This window comes from Coccomyxa subellipsoidea (genome assembly GCF_000258705.1).
Source record: "Coccomyxa subellipsoidea C-169, whole genome shotgun sequence".
Taxonomy (NCBI): Eukaryota; Viridiplantae; Chlorophyta; class Trebouxiophyceae; family Coccomyxaceae; genus Coccomyxa; species Coccomyxa subellipsoidea.
Genome location: NW_005178041.1, coordinates 1,002,528 through 1,026,603, shown reverse-complemented (window position 1 = coordinate 1,026,603; position 24,076 = coordinate 1,002,528). Strand labels below are relative to the sequence as shown.

The 24,076-nt window shown below is 53.6% G+C and overlaps 5 protein-coding genes across 5 annotated transcripts; 2 read left to right on the top strand and 3 right to left on the bottom strand.

Moving 5' to 3' along the window:
- Nucleotides 1-485: 485 nt before the first annotated feature.
- Nucleotides 486-4,579, bottom strand: COCSUDRAFT_64484 (hypothetical protein; the record flags this gene model as incomplete). The annotated part of the gene is made up of 14 exons (XM_005650908.1): nt 486-518; nt 633-818; nt 921-1,072; nt 1,180-1,321; nt 1,473-1,645; nt 1,784-2,065; nt 2,211-2,418; nt 2,634-2,687; nt 2,807-2,941; nt 3,074-3,202; nt 3,412-3,669; nt 3,843-3,987; nt 4,094-4,176; nt 4,568-4,579. The coding sequence occupies 14 exons, from the start codon at nt 4,577-4,579 to the stop codon at nt 486-488; spliced, it is 1,992 nt and encodes a 663-aa protein (XP_005650965.1).
- A 918-nt stretch (nt 4,580-5,497) lies between these two features.
- COCSUDRAFT_39523 (hypothetical protein) lies at nt 5,498-9,663 on the top strand (the record flags this gene model as incomplete). The annotated part of the gene is made up of 12 exons (XM_005650907.1): nt 5,498-5,526; nt 5,630-5,777; nt 5,925-6,088; nt 6,221-6,374; nt 6,500-6,578; nt 6,688-6,766; nt 7,586-7,802; nt 8,001-8,324; nt 8,578-8,795; nt 9,092-9,185; nt 9,366-9,543; nt 9,659-9,663. 12 exons carry the CDS (start codon nt 5,498-5,500, stop codon nt 9,661-9,663), a joined length of 1,689 nt encoding a protein of 562 aa, XP_005650964.1.
- Nucleotides 9,664-10,666: 1,003 nt separating this feature from the next.
- COCSUDRAFT_39522 (cysteine proteinase) lies at nt 10,667-16,057 on the bottom strand (the record flags this gene model as incomplete). Its single annotated transcript, XM_005650906.1, has 11 exons — nt 10,667-10,961; nt 11,299-11,572; nt 11,730-12,247; nt 12,573-12,643; nt 12,836-12,973; nt 13,275-13,589; nt 13,853-14,038; nt 14,286-14,558; nt 14,956-15,061; nt 15,534-15,766; nt 15,944-16,057. 11 exons carry the CDS (start codon nt 16,055-16,057, stop codon nt 10,667-10,669), a joined length of 2,523 nt encoding a protein of 840 aa, XP_005650963.1.
- An 886-nt stretch (nt 16,058-16,943) lies between these two features.
- On the top strand, nt 16,944-19,599 carry COCSUDRAFT_39521 (hypothetical protein; the record flags this gene model as incomplete). The annotated part of the gene is made up of 8 exons (XM_005650905.1): nt 16,944-16,982; nt 17,092-17,179; nt 17,269-17,664; nt 17,925-18,196; nt 18,470-18,574; nt 18,774-18,954; nt 19,209-19,333; nt 19,450-19,599. 8 exons carry the CDS (start codon nt 16,944-16,946, stop codon nt 19,597-19,599), a joined length of 1,356 nt encoding a protein of 451 aa, XP_005650962.1.
- A 924-nt stretch (nt 19,600-20,523) lies between these two features.
- Nucleotides 20,524-22,816, bottom strand: COCSUDRAFT_39520 (hypothetical protein; the record flags this gene model as incomplete). Its single annotated transcript, XM_005650904.1, has 5 exons — nt 20,524-20,609; nt 20,818-21,046; nt 21,299-21,523; nt 21,871-22,102; nt 22,428-22,816. 5 exons carry the CDS (start codon nt 22,814-22,816, stop codon nt 20,524-20,526), a joined length of 1,161 nt encoding a protein of 386 aa, XP_005650961.1.
- Between the last annotated feature and the right edge of the window lie 1,260 nt (nt 22,817-24,076).

Genomic DNA, 24,076 nt, shown 5'->3' with positions numbered 1-24,076 from the left:
CTTGGCTTTAGTGCTGTAACTTATGGATCTGTCGACTTAGGTGTTGTGACATTACTGTTCAGTAGTTAATTTATGGTCAAATTATAATATTGCAATGTAACAAGATACGTGAAGAGTTTATGTTGTGCCCAGTCACTGCAACGGTGTACCAATATGATCATTGCAACCGCGACAGTCCTCACATGGTCACTGCTGCTACAGACCCTATCCTTGCACAAACAGATTCTTGATATATATGCAGCCCTTTTTGCTAACAGGCACCCACCGGCAATGACTATGGATCTTCAACATTCAAACGCCCTATCATTGTTGATTACCATACAACTAATTGACTAAGGTAATATTCTGGCATCTAGATGACATCTACCGTCAAGGATATGCTGCAAACACTGGCAACCTTCTCCAGGAAACTCTCCCATGTACGAAGCTTCTTGATAAATCTCTAAATGAAGAAGAATAATTCACTTCGAGCGCAGCATCTTGAGTCACTTGGATGAGCGCAGTTTGCTGATGTGATCCTGCAGCAGCGAGCAGAAGGTGAGGCTGGATCTACCGTTAGACCACTAGGCAAATCATCCAGGTCAAGTGTCAACGCATAATGCAATCACACAGCAGGAAACTGAGGTCCGTACCCCAACAAAATCAAAGGTGGGATCCTTCTTGGCGCCCAAGAGCTCAGCTCTGGGCGCTGAGGGAGGTTTGCTGCTGATGAAGATGTCCGACCCCACTGCAGCCCCGTTGGGAGGGCCACCAAATTGCTGCTGCTGCTGGGCATGATACAGCGGTGCTCCATATCCCCCCACACCCATTTGCTGCTGCTGCAACAAGCAAGCAGACGCAGTTTGGCCTCTCACAACCTCCTGCAAATGCACATCAATGCAGCTGTGCGTGCAAAGGGCTTGATCAGATGCTGTGCGCACCTGCATTTGCATCTGCTGCATGTGCATCTGCTGCATTTGCATTTGCTGCATCTGGTACTGCTGCATGTGCAGGTGCTGGGCCTGCTGAGGACCTGGGTACATGCCAAACTGCTGCACCGGCTGTTGATACATCTGGGGTGGGGCTCCTTGCCCTGCAGCATCATCCCAAAAAGTAAAACTTCCTGCAAAGCAAGCAAGATTTTAAGAGAATGCCATAATCTGAATTTTTGATAAGACACTACAGGAGTCCATGACGCACCCTGTTGATTGTGTGGCAAGACAGGTTGGGGCTGCGCATAGCCAAACTGCTGGGTGGCCTGACCAGGTTTTTCAGGTGAAGCCAAGGTGATCATGGTGGGGCTGCTGTTGCTCCCAAAGATGTCAGTCGACGCCCCATTCCCCTGACATCACAGGAGGGGGCGTCAATGTTTCATGACAGAATGCTGCACTGCCATGTCTCACAGAGGATATTCATGAGATAAGGCCAGCGCATGCATCATACTCAATGCTGTGAGCCACATTTAATATTTCCCAATGGAGACATGCACACACCTGTGCAGCAATCCCCATTGGAGGAGAAGCAGAAGGCTGGCTGAGCCCTCCACCAAAGAGATCAGCATCAAGAGCTTGACTGCCTGATTTGGTGGCCCCAGAGCCCGCTGCTGAAGGTGTGCCATTGCTCTGCGGCCTCCCAAAGAGACTGCCATTTGCTGCACTCCCCACGCCTGACAAGCACAGCATCGCATTGCCAAGAGGAGCTCACCACGAGCCCGAATATACGCAGAGCAAAACTCCGTCACAAAGAAACCAGTAAGGCCCTCAACCAACACACTGCTCCATCTCTGTAGCTAGACAGGGCTCACCGGCAGAGGCAGGCGCTGCGCTGGGCAAAGTCAGGCCTGCAAGCAGGTCAGCAGATGCCTGCCCAGCACCACAGGATACACCGCTCTGCCCAGGAGCGCTGAGGGACAGGCCGCCAAATCTGTCAGCTGCAGACGCCGGCCCATCCTGGATCGCTGTGCCAGGCTGCGGTGCACGCGCCTGAGCAGCAGGTGATGATACCCCCACAGCGAGGCCGTCGAACATGCTGCCACCCTGCGCTTGAGCCATTTGCGCTGGCCCTGGAGCAGGGTCCATCAGGTCACCTGCACATAGCAGGAGCTCCATTCTGACACATGCTTGCGCACAGTTCATGTTTGGCGTAAGCGCATGCGCGACTCCAATGAACGGTTGAAGTCGCAAGGGGAATTAGTGTAGAAACAATGTGGAAATATGTGCAGGGGAACACACCGAGGAGGTCTTGGGCGGATGCTTGGGGGGCTGCTGCAGGAGAAGGCTCATCCATGCCACCGATGAGATCCCCGACGGGGGATGCCCGAGACGCGCTGGGGGCGGCGGCTGCGCCGTCAGCGCCCAGCAGCTTCAGCAGCGCAGTTGCTCGCTGGCGCACCGACGCCTGCGCGGAAGCTGCCGCCCTGCGCACCGGCTCAGGATCCGCCTGCCATCATACATCATACGTCAGAATTCAGCATACTCCATTAATCTTTCTTCCTTGCTTTTGCATTAGGGCATGTAGGTAGCAGGTCATCCCGTAGCACTGCAGAACAGCTTGTGCAAAAATAAGGCAACGAGTTCCATGCTATTTCGGCATGCCAGACTTGCCTGGAAGTAGACAGCAACTTCGCCACATGCGGCAGTGCTGCCCTGTTGTACCACCGCCTCGACTGCCGAAACCGCTCGCAGCACCGTCTGCCAAGAGGCATACTCCTACACACATGTACTCCAGCCTTTGCCACTACTCCTCACAGTAAACATGCACATGCTGAGTCATGCAGGCGGCAGTCTGCTTGGTGAAGACATGTCTTGGACAGCGGCCAGGTTCCTACCATCTTGGCATGTAGGAGCTCAGCTACGCGCGTGCCATTCAAGGAGGCAATATTTTCCACGAACAGCCTGAGATCCTCCCTTGACGGCTGCGCTCGGACGCCTCCCAAAGCACAGATGCCATCCACCAACCTCACCTGACCAGAAATAATAACGCTTGTCAGCTTCCTGCAGAACCTCTGCATATGCTTCTGGGCATTGCACTCCCGTGATGCAAAACCGCAGCTGTTGTCAAAACAGCCTATAGTGTAGCAGTAGGTGGGACACACCTCCTCATCACCGTCGTTTGCAGATAATTGTGGTGCACTCAATGATGCAGTGATGGGCGCTGTGCCGACTGTCAATGGTCTCGGCTGATATCCGGAAGGCCTTTCGTCATCGCTGCCATTTGCACCGCCCTGCAATAAGAGACTTCTTTGGATCAATGCCCTTGCTACCTTATTTGTTTCAAGAAGGAGCTATTTATGGACGATGGACCTTGTATGATCATCAGGATTCCTCAAATGACATCCAAGGCAGAAATGCTGGGGGTTCACACCAGATCTGTGTCGCTTGCGCAATAATTGCATGAGCACACTCATATGCGCATAAAAAGAAGCAAACGCACCTGATCCATCATGAAAGGTGCATGCCGCGTGGTGCCACCAAACCCTCCCTTGCTGCCAATGCCACCCAGCAACAATTTCGGAGATGTCACAGCACCCCCCGCATTGCCGCCGCTCGACCCCTCAAATTTGGGGTTGCCAAAGCCAGTCATCCGGGAGGTGCTAACAGTTGCCGACCCTCCCAAATCACCATCATACCCCCTGGATGACGTGGACGAGATGGCTTCGCTGCTGCCACCACCAAAGCCTTGGATGCGACTCTGCAAGGAGGCAATGCAGCCATCATCTCTTGTGCACGTGCTTTGAGTTCACCACCTACATATGCCACGTCCAAAGCAAGGCTTCTAGATGTGCTGTGCTACCCTGAGGTCCTAACAATAATCGCATTGATGACACTGGTGGCTGTATCGTGTACAAAATCCAGATTGTGCACCTGATGGGGCGCTGGAGTTGTAGGTGGGTTGACTGCTGTGGCAGCAAAGATTGCATCCAGGGCCTCCTTGGCAGAGTCTCGAACTTTCTGATTGGGAACATCGCCTTTGAAGGGGTCAGGCTCTCCTTTGTAGTGCGTCAACTCCCTGCAGGCATGGCAGCGTGGCGTGCTTGCCTCAGGTGTCACCAAGCTGAAATTTAGATTGTCATATGCGATGCATGGCATGGAAGTCGGCAAGGCCACTGGCGCACCTTACTGGAGCAGCTTGTTTTTGGAAGCTCCGCTTGAAGTCAGAGCTTCCCTTGCTGCAGATGTGCTTAATGACACGCAAAGTCTGCGCACGACACAGAAAATTTGAGGCAACTCCCTTTGTCCGTGGCAGCTGGTTCAGCAGGTGAGCATCAAGATACAAAATGTGCTGGCGTGCAGTACACCTTTTGTTTCACGACTGGAGATCTGCTCGCCAGTCTCTTCTTTGTGTAATCAACCAATGCGACATTGGCATCCAGCGGCAAGGATTGCACGAGTTGCCATAATTCTTCCAGCAAGTACACTGTTCAAAATGAGATTTCCGTCAGGTGAAGGGAGACCCGGCAGAACCACAAGGCACAACCATAACATATTATGCAGGAACAATTTCTAAGGGCATCAGACATGGTCGACAGATGGGGAACCAACAAGCCCGTCCTGGTCACATGTGCAAAGTTTCATTTTCAAGCAAATACCTGGAGCGACATCGTCCTTAGAAGATGTTGCTTCGTCGATCTTTAAGCGATTCTGGAGAGCTGCAAACATGTCAAAGTGCAGAGTACAGACCCCCAATCCAGCAATGTATTGGACGATCGGCAACCTTGGCTAATATTCACCCAGGAAGCAGCTAATGCAGATACCGCAGATTGTGAACAGGCAATCTTCCAACACAAGAGACAGTATTTTGTATGCAAACTCTCCAGGAAACACTGAGGAATGAGAGTATTTGTTACCCTGCAGGACAGCTGTCGGCAGGCCCTAATATCTTCAAGCTCCTACCTCTACAAATTTTCCGAATATATAACCGGCAACTGGAGCATCATGGCCAAACACGGAGCGAAACTTCCCTCTTCTCCTATCGCACAGGGCAGTGATGACCTGGATCACGAATTGCTGCTTGCGTTAGACTCAGACGATTCAGAGCCTCCTGGCAACTTACCTGCAGCTTCCTCAGCTTCTCAGGTGTGAATGAATACTATCCAAATAAAAGATCACGCCATACGCCACTCTTGTGAAAAAGCAATGGGCATATGCAAGAGAAATGTGCAGAATCGTAGCTCTCTGACCAGATGTGGACATCCTCTTCTTTATAATGTCCAGATCATATCATCATGATTGATCTAATGTGACAGTCTCTTCTGTGCGATGTACAGGAGCTCGATGCTGATTTACCTCCAGAGCCAAAAAAGCAAAGACGCTTGCCTGGCCGCGTCACCGTCAACCAGCCCAGAAATGAACAGCTAGAAGGGCCTGTGCATGCTGTGCAGGAACTTCATAGCATCCCAGGCATCCTCAAAACAGTACCAGCAGAGATTCTGTTCAGGATCCTGAGCTTCCTGTCAGCTGATGATCTCACGTGCACAGCTCAGGCCTGCAGATATCTGCAAAATGCCACTAGCAGCGGCATGCTATGGCGGAGGCTCTTTCTGGCCAGGTGAGGCGGGACATCGCCACTTCTTCAGTACTGTGTGGCTCCTTTGGCGAATCCGATATTGAGCATGCTGAGTCATGCCTTGACCTAAATGACGGTGTTGCAGGTGGGGTCCCATCGGGGACGAACTTGACAATGCTAAGGAGTGGGAGCGGCCTCCCACATGGAGGGAGCGGTACATGGAAAGAGACGCACTGGAGCTGCAGGAAGTCTGTGGCTCGGTGTCCGAGTTGATGCGGCCTTTCTATGCCCAGGTACTCATTTTTGTGTGTGAAGGCTGACCACCTGCACATGCTGCCTACGGTTCTGCAACACTGCTTCTATTCTTGCACACTTTGCTTCTCTTGATTACACATTGCAGACTGGGCCATGCTGAATAAAAATTGTGTGCACTCCTGAAGATGACAGCAGCCAAGCGCTCTTTGAGCTTGGGGTTGCAGCACCCAGAGGATCTGCCGCTTGTGAGCGCGCAGTACACGGGTCAAGTGGTGGCATGGCGGCGAGCGCGGGGCTTGCCAGCGACTGCGCCTGCGCATCACACCTGCCAAGGCCGCTGCTCTTACAGGTGCCAGCCATGCGCAGTGTTTTGTTTCTTGCAAGACATATGTCATGTCATATACAACATGGCATGCTTGTCTTCAGGTGTAGGTGAGATAGGCAAAAGTGGGAATGCTGAATGGGTGTTTGCATGGTGCAGCAAGCTGGGTAACAATGTGTTCGTGTGCGAGCAATGCGGCTGGGCGCATCTGTGCGGTGACGCCTGCACTGAGCGCTTCATGGACCTGAGCTCTGAGCTGCCTGTGTGCCCCATCAGTGGACGCTGCTTCACCAGGATGATGACCTGGGCCGAGGTGGGAGAATCCCAGATGTGCATGCATCTCTTTTGCCAAGCCTTTGTTCCATTGTGTAGCAAAGACGGTTCTGCAATAATCCATGGTGATGCGCTGTGCTGAGAGCTTGTTGAATGGCTTTTCAGGAGGCAAGAGAGATGGATGTTCGGGACACAAAGGGCGAGGAAAGCTCCACTGATCACTTTGAAGACTTCAGCACTGCAGGTGAGGCGCATTTTTTCCCTGTTAGAGAGCATCACTCTGCAATGATTGCTTTGTTGTCTCTGTGGGCATGCTGGTGTGTGATTTGAACCACCCGCTGTGTCATGGACAGGGAGGCTAGCAAGGGCTTACGTGGATGGATACAATTGCACAAACGAAGAGGAGCTGCGGCGTCTGTGTGGAGTGGCACTGTAGCAGAGCAATCTGTACGTGTTGTTTATTCATGTTGCAAGTTGGATTGACAGGAGAAGGCAGCACAATAACCCCTGAGTTATCTGTTGAAGGGGTGTTTGATATATATAATTGTCTCCTTGGAAAACAATCGTAGTGCTTTCTTGTGGTTGAGACAAGGAGATTGAATAGTTGTGAATATCTTTTTGTAACTAGTAATGCGAGATATCATGGGATCAAGACATAGATCAACCCACACATTGTGGAACCCCGAAGGACAGCATGACGAGCAATGAGGACATTATGTGGTGTTGGGTTGCTGATTCTCATACATTCTAGCTACTGCTTCCACTTATCACAGATCGACAGCTTATCAAACTTTCGGAGTGGAAATCGGTAGGATCTCCGCACAGCACTTGCACACTTACTAGTCGTTATAACCAGCAGCTTGGTAGTCATCTCTGGTAGTTATATGATATTTTGGGCGGCTGATGCTCAGCATCGTGCGAGATCTTGCGCTAGATGCACTCTACGGTCGAACAATATGCAGCCCATGGATGTACTTGTTCAGTAAAACGGTAAATGCAGGTACAATGTACCCCTGGCAGTGTCAATTTCTGGATGCAGCGCCCTGGCCATCGATCTGGACAGTAAGCTCAGCGACTTACAGTTCAGGACAGCAGCAGTGCATTGCTCTGGCCAAGCCTTGAGGTGCCTACTTATAGCCTCCTGACCTATCCTTCCTTGCCTGATCTGCTTCCAATATTGCACCATTCTTCGCAAGGCTCACAGAACAGTGACAAGCTCCCCATGGCTCAGTGTCATTGTCTCCTGCGCAGGGTGAGGCTTGAGCAGCAGACGCAGGAAGGGGCAGCGAAGGCATTGGCAGCCCTCCGCTATGAGGAGCAGTGCGAGGTGCAGCAGCTGTCAGAGCCCGCCAGTGCCCTCAGCTTTTTAGCGCATGGCACCACGGATGGAGTCCCCCTGCCAGACCCGGGGGTGGCCTTGCTGGTCGTGCGAAGCAGCTGCCCCAGCAATACTTCCCTGTCTGTCCAGGTCAGTCCTCAGCCTGCCGTTGAGGAAGCTTAGCAGCGTGCATAGCCCGAGTTTCTGAACAAGTCGGTGGCCTAGAGCTTGGCTCTCATGCAATGCTCCCTGCTGAATCTGCCCAACGACCCACACATGCCGGCATACCAGCTTGCATCGTCATGGCTGAGGTCAGCTTTGTGACAAAGCCTTTGTCCATGCATGCAGGTGCTCAATCGCAGGGCAATGCAGCGCACCCGGGACAGGCGGCTGCTGCAGGCCCCGGCGCTGGCTCCGGCCCCCGCAAACGCATCTGGCGTGACCCTCGCACCCGGCTACTTTTTCCCGGTGGCCGAGGTTCTGCCGGCTCCCGGGATGGCCATGCCGCCTGGGGCCGGCTCGCCGGGCAAGGCTCCGAGTGCCTTCCCAGGCCTGCTTGTGCTGGGCAACAAGTCCATAGCGGGGAATAGCAGCTCCGGGCCGCTGCTGCTGTCGTCAGACCTCCCCGACGCGCCCATCCCGCCATTTATTGTCCCCCCGCCCACCGCCACGGTGTGTGCTTGTCGTTCCTCATGCATGTTGTGCCGTGATCTGCAACCACCCTGGTGGGTCATGCTTGTCGAGCAACAGAGATACAGCTCCCAGTGTTTTGCAAGGGCTCACTCCAAAAAGCCAGCTGCGCAAACAAAGCCGTCCGTTGCGTGTACTGTACCTACGCTTGAAGTGCCGGGATTCTCACACAAGATGTGGCTGCATGTCATTTGTGAGAAGATTTGCTTGAATTTGGAAGAATTTCGTATTGCAGGTGCAGTGCTGTTGCTACAACGCCACGTACACCCCATTCACCACTCCGGCGGGGACGAACACTGGATGCTGCTGTGGTGCACAGAGCGACTGCTGCCCTTCGACGGGCCTTGCCATCTGCAAGGGCAAGGGGAACTATTGTTTCATCATTGTCACCGTGTCGTCGGTTGTCATTGCATTCGTCTTCTGCCTCGGGTTTGCATTCTTTTACGCTGCCAGGTGAGCTACTCATATTCAACCTGTCCTGGCGGACTCCTCTTGTTGTGACTTTGCAGTGACAACCTTTTAACACTCGTCTTCACTGCATGTGCTTCACAATGTTGTTCCCTTCTTTATTATCCTTTGGGCATATTGATTGCAGGGTGATGCGACAGCGCGCTAGATTGATGGCTGCAGATGCAGCAACACGAAGAGGTGACTCCTTCATTTTTGATGCTTTGTCCACCCATGATATGTGCCCGGTTCAGAGCGGACATGATACATGTGTGTTGTGACGTGCTGTGTGTATTGCTGAGCTGCTCCTCTTTGCCTCACGCAGCAATTGAGATGGTCCCCAAGAAGACTGTGGAGCAGTCAGTGGATATGGAGGGGCAGTCAAGAGAGTGCCCGGTACGTTGCCAAGCACTTGCTTTCATTTGGAGTACGCAATTGTGAGCACTGTCCCTGACTTCTCCGCTGAGCATCTGCACAGCGCCACTTAGCAACAGGCAACTGCAAGTACTGACAGCTGGCGTATTGGTGCACGCATGAATGTTGCATCTGTGCTGAGTTGAGATGAGTTGTCTGCAGGTGTGCTGGGACAAGGTGACGCGCAACGCGCAGTGGAGGCTGTTCAGCTGCCGGCATGGGACGTGCGAGCAGTGCTACAAGCGCATCGTTGTGCTGCCAGGCAGCGCTGCCAGCTGCCCCTTGTGTCGAATGCCCCTTGTGGAACCGCGGCCCAGAGCTCTCCCTGTCAGCGCTGCTGGTGAGCGTCATTCTTGTCACATTCACTCAGAATGACAAATGTAAAGCATCATAAGAACAGCCGCTGCAGCATTGCTTCTGGATTTTGCTGCGGTCCTTGGCATGCTTGTTCGCAGGTTAATGTGTCATGTGTCATTTGTTTGGTGCGCCCACTATCACAAAGTCTGTCGTCACAACTGCCTGCTCGTCAATTTGGATCATAGTGAATAGGCAACTGGTGTTTCTGTAGGCGCGTGAGGGTAGTAAAGGGAGCTTCAATCTGGAGCTACATGTCACGGTCGCAGATGGGTGCACTAGCAATGCACTGCGCACTCAACTAATTCTTTGCACTGAAGTAAGGGTGGCGTCGGCTGCTGAAGTCTTGAGTCATGCAAATTCCTGACTATCACCACTTTGTCCGGACACGTCGCAATCTGTAGTCCTCTGTCTATATTCCTTGTTGGATCACAATTTATGTCAGAAGAATTCTGAGTACCTAGGTAGTGCTACCTCAAACAACTGTGGGTGGAAATAGTGTAGCGCACCCTGATCGCATTCCTCTCTGCAAGGAGGGCCAGTCAGCATGCAATGGGCATCAGGCTGATTTTGTAAATTGCAATACTGCATGTTCGCACCCGCAAGAATGAGATAACAATCTAAGGCAGTGCGCTCAATGTGAACGAAGTTATACTAGCTGAATGAAAGAAACGTATTAAAATCGTCAACTTCGTACTGTCCAATGCGTATTCAAAGTCCCAAATGTTGATTACAGCTCAGCCACAAACTGTGCTTGCCCTTACCCTTGTTGGGGAATAGTTGAGACTGCAGAGGCAAACATGTAATAGGCCATAAATACATGTCGAGTGTCCGAGCATATTCAGCTCAAAGCCACTGCAAAGAATAGACACAGGCAAAATATTGACGATAACATTGCCTTTGGATATCACCCAGTGTGCCTGCACAGCGATAACCTCGACGTCTCAGACCCATGGCATCTGTATCGCTACAACATAAGCTACAACTTAGAGCATGAACAAAATCCCTCTTGCCACACTTTGTACTGACCGGATCACAGGATGACCTGTTGGAGCAGTGAGGATACTTCCATCCACGCGCGCTCTAGCTGCTGTTCACAGTCACACAATCTAGTGCCTGCCTCGGCCGCGGCCGCGGCCGCGGTCCCGGCCGCCTCCGCGCTGGGAGGATCGCCCCCTACCGCCGCCGCGGCCGCCCCCGCGGCCCCAGCTTCCCTGTGGCTTTCCTCTGCCGCCTCTGCCGCCGCCGCCGCGGCCGCTCTGCTGGTGCCGGCTGTTGGAGAACTGCTGGAACTGGTTGCCGCCCTCCCACTCGTCCGGCGCCCGGTTGCGCACCTTCTTCTGCTTCCCCCTGTCGTACTCTGCGTCCCACTCGTCGCGCCTGGCCCTCTTCGGCCCCGATTTCCTGCACACAGAACCAATGCCTACAAGTCAGGCCGGCGCACCAACCACACTCTCTGCATTCCCCGCAAAATGATGCAATCTATGGCCATTCTCCAAGGCTTGCCTTACTAAGTATCCCTACTCTCCATGCCAGGCGATGAACTGCACCACCTATGGATCACGTGATGCCTGACATCCTTGTAATGCAAGGCATCGCCTACAAGTGACTGATGCCTGATATCCAGAATAACAGGCATGTAGAGTGAGGTATTGGTTAACCGGCCTGGAGACTGGAGACTGAGTCGGCGGCCACAGAAAGGACTCTGCAAGGACACTGGAAGCCGGGAGGGGGCAGTCACCTGGAGAAGGCTTCGGCGCGCTTCACTACCTCCTCATCGACAGTGTCCCAGCTGGACACGTTCAGGCCGCTCGCGCCAGCGCTGCCCTGCAGGAATGCACGCACTTCTGCCGGGTCACTGGAGGTGTGCACGCTTCTGCCGGCAGCCGATCCCTTGCCGGGGCCGTTGCCGACTGCTGCTACGGGCGCCTCTTCTGGCTGGCTGACAGGTGTTGTTTGCTGCTTTGTGCCCAGCCCAAACAGATCGTTGTTCCTGCCAGGCGGAGGCGTTCCACCTGCGCATCAATGAAGAGATTCAACTCCAGCCTTCCAGACACATTTACAGATGACATGCATGACCTCCGCGTATGGGTCCGTTACAAATGCATGGCAGGAATATTTATGTTGAAACCACTCCATGCAAGATTGGCCTAAGGGCAGACAAGACCTCACCTGCACTGTCTGTGTCGGACGTCTCCGCCATGCTCGGCTCCTGCTGAGAACGTGCACTTCGCTGCTGCTCTGAACCCTTCTCCTGCTTGTCCCGCTGCCCCGCCGAAGGCCTTGCAGCACAGGGCACAGCTGACAGGTCTGGCGCCGGCAGAGCCCCGTTGCTCTTGCCGCCCTCTGCCTCCTGCTGCTGCCTGGTCATGCGCCGCCGCTTGGATGAGCGTAAGTGCGGAGCTGCGCCGTCGCTGTCTGTGCCGGACGCGCTGCCGGCCGGGGAGCTGCCGGGCGGCCGGGAGGAGGGGCCGCCATTGGGTAGGTGCGCGCGCTCGGCCGCGGCCGGCCGCAATTTTGAGGCCCGGGCGGCGCCGGAATGGCAGGAGAGGCCGTCAAGGGATGAGAGTCCGTTGGAGTGTTTGCGCCGGAATTGCAGGCTGACAGCCTCTTGAAGGCGCCTCACTCTGCGCGTGGCAGGCGAAGCGGCCAGCCCCGGCTTCAGTGGCAGGATGATACTCGGCCGCGGTCTGCAGCGAAACCCACATGCTTAGCACGCGCAAACTAATATAGCGAATGTTTAGGATGCTGTCATGGCATGCTGAGCAGATGAGCTAAGCTCACTGGCGAAAATTCAGCATCAATATCATCCAGTCCAGATCGTATGATCAAAACAAGACAGACAGATGATAGCATGCAGTAAATGATGCTGCTTCCAGCCATGATCACGAGAGGTCAGCTAACGGGTTTTCTAGGCCCTAATGCGCATCGCTCAGAGCCGAGGCTCAGTGCCCAGTGCGTTTCATCATCCCTCTCCACAGCAATTGCCACACATTGATACCCAAAGAGCCGCACTTGAGCTTCGCAGAGGTGGAAGGCTTTGCTCCGTCCACAAGGCCTGGCAGCGATGGCTTGACCTCTTCTGCCTGCAAACATGGCCAGGCTGGAATGGTCATGAATCTCACGCAACAACCCAATTGCCACCACAGCACAGCAGAAACAATGGAAGCCACATTCAAAATACCCTCTTGCAGTCATAAGCTTCGTGTCCTGGTGCCATATTCGAGCAATATTGCCTGAGATCCCAGTCTTAAAAAAGAGGTTTGACAGCTGCTCACCTTGAAGCTGGCAAAGGGCGACACAGAGGCCTCGGCATGCGAGGCTTTCCCAGTGTCCTCCTCAGCACCCCTCCTCACATCAGCAGGAGCGCTCATGGCTGCCTTCTCCATCTTGCCCAGCACTCCCCGTGGCTTCCCCTGTGTGCACATCCAGCCCTGACTTTTCAGCGACTCCTATGAACAACTTAAACCAGCAATCTCTGCCAGACACGTATTAAGACAAGCCAACACAGACACATTGCAGGTGACGCAATGGTCAGGAGACTGCAATTTGCACAAAGTGAGTGTACAACAGCCAGCAATGTCTCTTAGCATCCCTGCTTGCATGTCACGTAAAAACAGCAGCTCCACTCACAGGTCTTCTGAGGGCCGTGCACTCCCAGAGGAATACTTAAGGTAACTCCCCGTCAATACCCTCCATAATTGCTTGGAGTATTACCTGTGGTGTGGCGGCATGACTTGCCGCGGCCGCCCTCTCCTCCGCCGCCGCATCTAAAGCCGGGAAGGCAGAGCTAAGCTTGCGCTTCACCGCTGGCCGCTCAGCCGGGCCGTCCTCGGCTGCTAGCGCGGGCCCAGCGGGGCGGCGCGGCTGCGGCACGCTGTTGCATGCGCGCATGGCCGCGTCGGCGGCCGGGGCCGGGGCTGGCTCTGGCCGCGGAGGGGGCGGCGCGGATGCGGACCGGCCGTTGTTGGTGGCTGAGCGGATGTAGAACAGGATATACGCCTTCTGGCCCAGCACCACGCGCTCGCTCACCTGCCAGGACAGTTGAAAAGCCCGACCATTTCAGCACATGACAGTGAATGACCCAGAATTGCACTGCACCGCTATGGATATTACACAGCAGGATGCCCATTAATGGATCTTTTTGGTCTTCTAGCCATACACAGAGATGCACTTTGTAGCAATGCACACAGACACTTAGAGGCTGTCTTGGGAAGAGCCAAAGGTGAAGGCAAATTTGCTCACAGTGAGTCTGAAGGAGGCTAAAATGCGGTAGGAAGGTTGCTTGTGCGTACCTGGGAGACCTGCACGTCGTCCATGCGGTGCCAGAGGCCGTTGGGGGCACGCACGAAGCAGAAGTAGTGGCCGCTGTGCACGGAGTGGCCCGCGTGCACCAGCACCCCAAACAGCTCGTACATCTGGGGGCCCGCCCGCCGGTTGCTCATGTAGGGCGCCATGTCCAGGTGCGTGTAAAAGTCAACCTGCAAGCCCACCATCAGAAGATTCAGAACTCCTCTCCTTGAAGTGGGCACAGGCTGGATCCATAGCAGAACAAAGCTTGGAAAAAATAACACTGTCCTGCACATATCATGCAAGAAAGTGAAGAGAGAAGTGCAAGTAGAGCAATACTTTGCTGGCAGCAATGGACTATAAATCACACCAGCATGCCTGGTAGAGGAGTCTTGATGGGTACCAAAAGAAGTGCATGAGAGGCGCAGGGAGGCGCACCTTCTTGCCGATCTTGGAGCCGTACATGGAGTACTCGAAGCGCTTGAGCTGGAATACGAGCACGTTGGGCACGCGCTCGATGGTGATGGTCTTCCGCGCACGCACGAGGCGCCCCTGCTTGGGGCACTTGTACTTGTTCTCGCGGTCCAGCATCTCCGGCTTGGTGTAGCGCTCCAGCGCGTGTGCCAGGCTGCCCGCGCGGCCAATGTCGAGGCAAATGTCCATGAAGCTCTCCATCGTGTTGCTCTCGTAACCGCACTCGCAGCACTTCACCTGCGCGGCAACCACAGGCACTGGTATGCCTTGTAGAAAATAAGAGAGCGAGGTGGAGAATAACCAAAGTGTCACAGACAATTCAGGGGCTTATTATATCTCCATAAGGCTCTCAACCATGTGCTTCCCAAGTAAAATATCCATGCTGCTGACATTGGCCCGCGTCAGCCCGTGTCAGAGATATCAGCTCAAGCAATCATGCTTAGCCTAAGCACGCCCTTGTGGCTGGCCAGAAGGACAATGCAGGAGAAGAATCACACACTTTGTGCTCTCAGCCGGAAGAATGGCCGGAATATGCTAGTTTACAATGGGTAAGAGAAAAATGGGAGGTCTGGGGACACGCCTGGCTGCGGCTCTGGCCGGCAAAGATGCGGTAGATGAGGGACGTCTCAGCCACTTCCCTGGAGGGCTTGGGGTTGTACCCTGCCAGCGCAGCCTCGTGCATGGCATCCAGCAACGCCACCAGATACTCATGCGCATCCTCCTGCCTGCCCCTCCGGAAACTGCAGCAACACATTTTGTGTTGCTGCCCATCACAACAAAGATTGTTGACAAATCAACATATTTATGGCACATAGGCTTCAAGGAGCACTTCCATACAAGGCCAAACGCAAGGTGCCAAGAGGAGTTCTTCACGTTCAAGCCAGCTCTAAACAACACTATTGTGAACAGACTGCATGTCATGGTTGCTTGACAGGTGTCAGTATGATGGCGCATGTCTCAAAGCAGTGCAAGCGTGCAATACAATGACATGAGTGAAATTGCGGGCAACGGGGCTGCGATCGAATGGAGCATGTCAGTGTAACTATGACATTGTTGCCGTCATCTTGGAGCCAAGCTGCGAGCAGCAGGGCTGATCCGGACAGTTGAGTATCATCATTCATGTCTCCTTTCGACTCCCACACTGAAAGCCTCTCATCGCTACTATTAGCACATGAAAAACCAAAGTTACGGTTTGAATCGAGGGGTGCCCACCTGCGGCAGATGCGCCGCAGCCCATTGGCGTGCGGCCGTGGGGAGATGACCCGGCTGCGGTTGTGCAGGGCCCTCATCACATGAAGCTGCGTCAGGCGCAAAAAGTCCCACTCGGCTGCGCTGCCGAGTGGCCGGTTGCTGAGCAGCACCTCTGCCAGGGGCGGCGTGTGCGTCAGGCACTGCAGCACGCTGTTCAGAAAGCATGTGTTGCCCAGGTTCTCCAGCCCCGCTCCCTGCACAGATGCCCATCAACCCTTGTCAACCCTGCCTGCCACCATATTCTGTCCCGGCCCAAAAAACTTGAGCGCTGTTTGCCTTGCAGTCGCACGTGGAACATACTGATGTATGTTACAGGTAATTTCACACCCTACAAGCAGATCAGTGTGTATGGTGAGAGCTGCAGGCCCCACCGTTCTGCGCACGGAGCTCCAATTGAGTTTGACATCCTCCTGCCTGAAGAGCTCCTTTATCTCGGTCTTTCGTCTCCCAGTGTCCGGCTTTCTTGGCTCTATGCTGGCCGTCATTCCTGGAGACACCTAGACCACACCAAAGTTGACGTCAGGAAAGAGTCCGCTATCTGGACATGTGTCTTTCACAATGGCTACTGAAATACTCAAGGGGTCGTAATAGTTTGATGCAACATCGCTGAGGACTGGTTGCTGAATGAAGCAGCCCAAAAACCACAGACAAGCCATGAAGACGATTGCAGCTTCTGTCCAAACAATCCCAGCCAACAATTTGCCAACATGTTCTGACACCCCTCAGCTGCTGTGAACCACTAAGACTGCTGGAGAACCGATGTTATGCTTCCGAAAGCACGGCAGCCACCACCACCACTTCCGGTGGTGGCTGAGTCCTTCCGGAACACAAAGGATGGATTTCTTGCAGCAGAAACGCGTCGCCAACTACCTTTTTGCTACCACCCAGATGAATGATATCCACGCCCTCGGGTAGAGGAGCAGTGTCTGGGTGCTGGGCAGGTACAAACGAGATCCTTTGCAGCTGGACAGTCCCTCCAGCACTGTGCAGCGCTGCAATGCCGCCCGCACCGCCCATGCAAGAAGCAACTACATCGAGACTGGTAAATTTTGGGGACAGGTGGTGTTTTCGGGCGACCAATTGCCTGAATTTACCTCCTTTCAAAGGAAACATGGACGCTGGGCGTGATGGACCTGTCTATGCTGGCGTGCCAACTTGGAATGCATCATCCTGGAGCCATTATGTTTACTTGTCCAGCTCTAATCAGATGTCACAATCCTGCTACAATAAGCGCTGCAAATTGATTTAAGCAACTTCATTTCTGGTCTGTCTTGAGCGTATCAGTGTTGTGATGGTGGGCCACTGATGACGAATATCTGTGTCTGCCAGTAGCTCACAATTCATTCAACTTGTTCAAAGATAAAATCAAACATGGCGTTTAGCTTTGGTGGAACTCCAGCATCGACGCCGGTAAAGTCTTCGACCATTTCACACATTTCACCAATATTTCGAGTGTCAACTTGCTTCTGTATCAGTTTGGCTTCCCAAAATTTCTAATTTGACCACTTTACTACTTCAGGCTTCCGCCTTCAATTTTGGAGCAGCCAGCACACCAGCAACCCCTCAGTTTGGAGCATCAAATCCTGTATTCGGAGCAGGCACACCAGGTGAAAAGTCAATTCATACCACAATAGACCACCGAGAGCATGCGCATCCAAAGCTAGATGAGCCATGATTCAGACACATGTCTCTGCAGGTCTTTTTGGTGCCTCTTCTTCGGCTTTCAATTTTGCCAGCGCAAGCGCACCTCTGCAGAGCCAGCCCGTAGCAAACTCGTCGCTGTTTTCTGGCTTCAGCACTCCGGCCTTTGGCGGAGCCGCGTCCACACCAGCGTTTGGGGCAGCCAGCAGCTCAGCCTTCGGTTTTGGGGGAATGAGCGGTGCAGCTTTTGGAGGTCCAGCAGCGGCTAGCGCAGCCCCTTTCAGCTTCAGCAATGCAGGCTCCGCCCCATTCGCCGCTCCCGCCAGCGCACCATCCCCCTTTGGCGGCTTTGGTGGAGCTGCCCCCAGTCAGTTCGGGGGCTCCAACCTCTTTGGCGCCCAGCCGACGCAGCAGCCACAAACACAAATGGCTCCCGCAACGTTCGCCTCAGGTCTGGACCTACAAGAAAAACAGTTCTCCCTGGTCCCCCAATGCTTTTCCTTCCTTCGTATCAGACTGCTGAGCTGTAGTTTACAGAACAGCAATGGACATTACCAAATTGACTGCATCTACCAGCATATGCATGCCATCTATCCAGGCATGCATGTGCTTTGCATGTTTGTCATGGCCACTTGTCAAGGCACACTATACATGCGCACATGGCAGCATGCGGCAGTAATATGTGAATTGACCAGATCGCACCCCGTGCAGGGCTGCCACCGCAGCCGGACCTGGCGGCCATAAAGGAGCTGGAGGCGATCAGGGAGGCCTACACAGCAGCGCCAGGGAACACGCGGTACAGGTTCCATCACCTGTTCCTCAACGTGGTTGACAACCCCGCAGCCTGCCAGAAACCTCCCGGGGTGGATGAGCTGAGGTGGCGCGAAGCCATGCAGCGCGCTGGCGGCCCCGGCAATGCGCAGCACCTGTGGCCGGTGCTCGCGCACGGCACCAAAGACCTCCTCGCCCGCAAGGACGCCCAGGTGCAGCTTTCTTGGAAGCTGCCTGCCTTTTGCGTTCTCCAAGTACACGAAGTTCGTTCCATAGGTTCATATACTTTGTTGTCATGATGATGCTCAGCTCGTTGACTAGGGTATGAGTGTGAGTGTGCATGAGAGGCGGCAGCAGCTGAACAATGACGGGCAACCTTGGGGCGTGTTTCTCACCTGCTGAGAACACAGAAAGTGGGGAACCGGGGTATGTTATGTTGTGAAATTCCTAGAGGGGTTCCTGAGGTTTGGAGGTTGGGGCTGCAGGATGCCGCGATCCGGGAGCACACAGAAAGGCTGTCTGCAGCGGCCCAGGCAGCGCGGCAGCTGGTCAGGAAACAGGACACCGTGCTCAAAGAGCGCGTGGAGCAGGTGTGCTCTGCGAGTCTTGTACACTGCAATTGACGCCTTTCTTGTGACACAAGATAGCTGGCCCAGTCCAACAATGTCCCAAAGTTCCTGACATTCTGCATGTCAGCGTTGTGATGGCAGCTGCTGCTGAAGGTCATCCTGGCACAGGTTGCATGTCTCTTGTCAGTTGCATGAAACGAGTGTGTGGGGCGGGTTGCAGGTGAGGAAGAACCACAGGGAGTTGAGCCTGCAGCTGTTGCGGGTGATGAGGAGGGTGGATCTTTTGGAGGGGCGATTCGCGTCAGCAATGGGCTTCTGGTCCTCGCAGCAGAAGGGCGCTGCCGCTGAGCTGGCGCGCCAGCTGTCCCACCTGGAGGCCCAGGTGGCGCCAGGCGCCTCAGGTGAATTTACCCAGGACTTTCGCAAGTCAGGACATACACTGACGTCTTTACATGACTGCATCTACTACTATGCTAATACTGCGAGATTGCCACACCCAGTGCCAAAGCCATATGGCATTGGTTAGCACCGAGAGGATTCAGTTGAAGCTTGCATCATGTGTGAGTGTGTGATCTGCCACCCCTTCTGCCTTGTTGTCAGCACCTCTTAATATCTGAAACGGGTGAGTGTGGATCTAAGTTGGACTCTGGCACAGGTGGATTGGAGCAGCGGGTGGAGGCCTTGGCGGCAGGTGCGCGCATGCAGGCTGGCGGGAAGGCTGGGTCAGGGGCAGAGCTGGCAGGGCTGGAGGCGCGGTTAGATCCAGCCAGCCTCGAGCAGGTGAGTCTTCAAGCATACCACTCTCATATTGGGCTGCATCATGGAGGTCCTGGGGCATCTGAACATTCTGCTACCCTTTGTGATAATAGCATGTAAGCCATGGAAATTCTTCACAGGTGTTTACGGTCCTGAAGGGACATGCAGATGCGTTGGCAAAGCTACAGGATGTGTTGCGGCGCGATGATCGGGATCTAGCGATCCTCAGCCAAGCAAAGACCGACTCTGACAGCGCCATGGACATGACACTTGTTCCCACATATTTGTAGCATTTGGACAACGATATATGGTATGTGTGAAAGTGCAGAAAAGTCCCTTTGTATCATTGCCTGAGAGTTGAAAGACCAGTTCCTGGCTGAAGCAAGCTTGCTGTCTGAATCATGGAAGTACATGTCATATCTGCCCCTTGGCATGTATTTTGAATGGGGCTGTTAATGTTACAAGAATGTACTTTCAAGTCCACGGTTACTTGCTGAAGCATCTGCAACGTATTCTCTCTACCGGCCTCACCACAATACTATTCTTTTCGTCGCCTCATTGTCCTCCAATTCTATCATTATTGTTAGTATTCCTATTGCATGCTTTTCCTGCCATGAGGAAGTGCGTCCTGATCAGGTCTTCATGAAGACAAGCTGCGGTTGAAGGTTGCACAATCCTACCCCTTGTTGGACTCGCCATATCCAAGCAAGACCCAAACCGTGGGCACAGTGCTAGCAGTGCGCACTCAGTATTTATACCGCTCCCCCGCCAGCCGGGTCCATATTGGTTTCATTAATCTGAAGTATTACTGATCCTCTGATCTCAGAGCGCACAGGCTGTCGGAGCACCGGCGGTGCCACCTGACATCCCCAACTTGATTATATAGGAGCTCTGAGTACTTCCTGACATACTGTATCTCTTCTGCCAAAGCCTCAGCCAACTCTGTCCCTCCACACATGCATGAAGGATGCAACCCTACAAGTTTTAGTATACTTCACTTGCTCTCAGAAACTTTTGCTTGCACAGCCGTGCAGCCACTCATTGCACGTGCACCCTATCTGTAGCTCGAGCTGCTTGGCAGCTTGAGTCGATAGCTTCCAATAAAAATATAAGAGAAGAGTTTATTTTAAGGTTGTAAAAGTAAAATAGAAACCCATGCATGGCCACGCACGGACAGCGTTCCCAGCACTTCACTCAATTAAAATAATATCCTCTCAGAAATTCTTCCAGGATGCATCGCGAATCGCCTCATAGACATAGTAGATCCACATCTCCGGCACTCCAGGAAAGCAGTAGTGGCCTGCACCATCACACAGTTTCTGTGAGAGCGCAGAAGGAAGCCCACTTTGGTGCTTCACGACTTCAACCAGATATATGCAATTGTGTTTGTATCTGCTTGTCTGGCAGCTCTGCACATGCAAACAGCCTTGTGTACTGTGCCATTTTTGCACCACTGCTGCGCTTTCTACTTTGGAAGCCACGCATGAGGAGAGGCCAAGAGCACCCACCGCATTCGTGCCCCCGCCCATCCAGCTCGCGATGGTACTCATACAGCTCCGCAGTGGCGTTCCAGGAGTGAGTCATCATTATGTCAGTGCCGGCAAAGGCCTCCATCGCAGCCTTGTTGTGCGCGCCGCCCTCCAGCATCAGCTGACTCAGCTCGTCTGTGGGGGCCAGGCTGCCATCCGGCTGCAGCTGCACCCCCAGTGGGGCACACTCAAAGGGGGGCGTCCCTCCCTGCAAGGATTTGAGAATTGCTCAACCTCGGATCCAAACTAACGAACGGGCAGTTATCTGGCGCTGGTTGCCATAATTTTTCAAAGGGTATACACGGGATCGGGCACCCAAGGCATCTGATGAGCCTTGTCGGTTGTGGAAGATATGAAATTTTGCTTTCTCGCTCTCTGGCGAGGCACCGAAGCATGCAACGTAGTTGGGCGCTAGCCTGCAGGTGAAATCGCAACATAGACGGGCTGTGCACATGACTACCTTGTAAGCGCCGTGCAGGTGTTTGTAGTGCGTGGGGACCATCTGTTTCCACACGATGTGCGGCAGCTCGTCGGCATGTGCCGTCACATGGTCCCTGAACGCGTGCAGCAGGTCGCTGTACTCGTGCCCCTCCCAGCCGTTGTGCCAGTGCGCAAAGTTGACCACCGCGATATCCGTCGGCCGCGCCATGCGCTGCAGCAGCGGCAGCGTGTGCTCGCGCACCATCTGTGCAGCCACAGATCAGGCATGGTCAGAGATGAGTCGTGGCCAACACTTGAGGTCTAATTAAGAGCCGGTGCCCCGCTGCCCTGGTCAGAAAAAGCACCTGCCGCAGAAGAAAGCCCACAGATGGAGGCACCGACAGTATCAAAGTGCAGAATATCAGCAGAGGTTGTGGGCTGCAGGGTTGGGTACTAGATGGATAAAGGTGCAGGTCTTTGGGGCGTGGCATGCGAGCCTGTCCCCGGTTGACTCTGCAATGACTGGTTCCAACGATAACAAAGTGCAGAGTATCAGCAGGCCCGGATACCAGGGGAGAGAGTGTGCAAGTGTAAAGCTTGGGTCATGCACACCTGTCCCCGGTTGACTCTTATTTGGCAGAGCATAGTGCCCTCCAGCAGAGGCAGGCACTCTGGCGGCTTGTAGTGCTCCACATGCTGCTCCAGATGTGCAAAGGCCTCGGCCTCTCGCGCGTATGGGAACTCCTGGCTGTAATCGTGGTCGTACAGCTGCACAAGGAAGCACGCCAGCGCATGGAACAGATCATACGAGTGCGAGTCACCCACGATCCATAGCGTCCTGCCCCTGCAGCATCACACATCGGTTCAGGGTTTGGGGCAATGTGGGCCACGTTGCATACACATGCTGCCTTGACATGCAAGGCTTCGGATTACTAACTGGGATTTGTTTATTTGCCTCATCATATATGCTGCCTTGTGGAGTTGTGATGGGAAGCCAATGCAGGGGCCAGGCAATGCTTGGGATCTTGCCACCAGTAAGTCTGCATCGTGGGCAACAATATTCATGTAACGTGCAGCAAGAATACTATTGCTTCTTTTGCATGGGGACATATAAGCTTGCTCAGTGGGCCAGTCTTCAGGTAAGGCTCTTGCTGCTGTGCGGTGCTCACCGTATCAGGGGCCACAGGTCGCAGGGGGAAAAGTTGAGGATCCCCTCAAAGCCGGCCACGCCCCTCTCCCTCAAGTATTTGACGATTGACTGCTGCCTGGCTTCGTCGCAGATCATGTAGGCCGCCCATCCTCCACCCGTGCTTTGCTCAAAGGAGCAGAAATTGTTCCAGTACCAGCTCAGAGGGGAAGCGCAGCTTTTGTCGTCCCCCCCTGGACAGGCCGTCCTGTCCTGCTTCCTGAAGAGGTAAGGGGTCTCTCCATCTATCCTTGAGAGCTCTGCAACCTCGGCCACTCGCTGGCCTGCCTCAGTTTCAGGGCAGCCAGACTGCTCAGCTTCAGCTCGATACAGGCTGGTAGCCAGCAGCAGAAGGCACCAGAGGAGCCTCATCAGATCTGAGGCTGCTGTTTGGTGAGTTCTTATGCATTCCGTTGGCACATCTGTGGAGGAAGGTGGGCACACCTTAGCCACCCATTAGAAAATGCAAGCAAACACTTTAGCACTTTCTCAGGGTCAGTTTTGTTACGGCAGCATGATTTGTAAGTAGAAGATGAAACCTACCTTATTTAATTGGGCACCACCCGGTACAGCTATTATGTACATGCCGGATCTCCCTTCTTCTTCCTGCAAAAGCGCAGCAATCGGCATTCTTTCAGTTCTTGACCGTAAGTTTGGTCTTTTGGAGTTATGAAATGCAGAATCTATTGGTCTCGCTCAAGAACAGGTGCACTGTTCGGCGTACTGCACATCATCAAGCAGAGAAGCCGCAGAACATAGGTGGGCACCTGTGACTGTTAGTGTCAATTAAAACTCTGTAGCTCTCTTCACGTCCATATTAAAATACACCATCTGATCTATTGGATGTTGAAATCTTGGTCTGAGGGCGTACAACGTGGTCCAAGACTTGTTAGAATTGACACCGTCCAGTCGTCCGGAGAACCCGAAAAATTGCTGCCCAAATTTTATGCAGAAAAACTATCACGATCCTGGCGATAGAAATACTCAGGCAGTCGTGAAAGATTGAGGAGGAAATTGTGTCTTGCAAGGTCTGCAGTGCACGAGGGGAAAGTCTGTGGGAGGTTAGTCATGGTCTCCTCCAAGCCTGGATTGGTGTCCCTGTTGGTCCACCAGCACGAAGATGGATGTTTCATCGACTCTACCATGCACTGCAATGGCACGGACATAATTGCTTGGTTCAGACGCTAAATTTCATAGCATGCATGCAGCTTTTTACACATTCCTGTGCATGCGCATGCGTGAGCCCACATCATGCCTTCGAAGAATTCTGGAAGTGCACATTCCTTGAGTACAAGCTTTAGCTTTCAAAGGCTGCAATTGTACTCCTGTACTTTCCTCGACCGGATGCTCAGGATAAAGACTATAATTCTCAAAATAGTTGGCAATCGGTTCTCTCCCCAACCACCGTTTCTTCATGCTCTCTTCATCTTTGTCACCCCCGGGGGCCCAGCCTCTATTCCTATGCAATGCCCTAGCCTGAGACTAGCCGCCTCTTGCTAGCAGGCGACTTCCAGACTGCGCCCGATACCGACATGTGTCTGGCGCTTAACTAGCCTGACAGGCACCCTTCAGTAAGGGTCAAGGTAGTGAAAAGACAAACTAAGAGCGTCTATTATACACATATGGATTGCG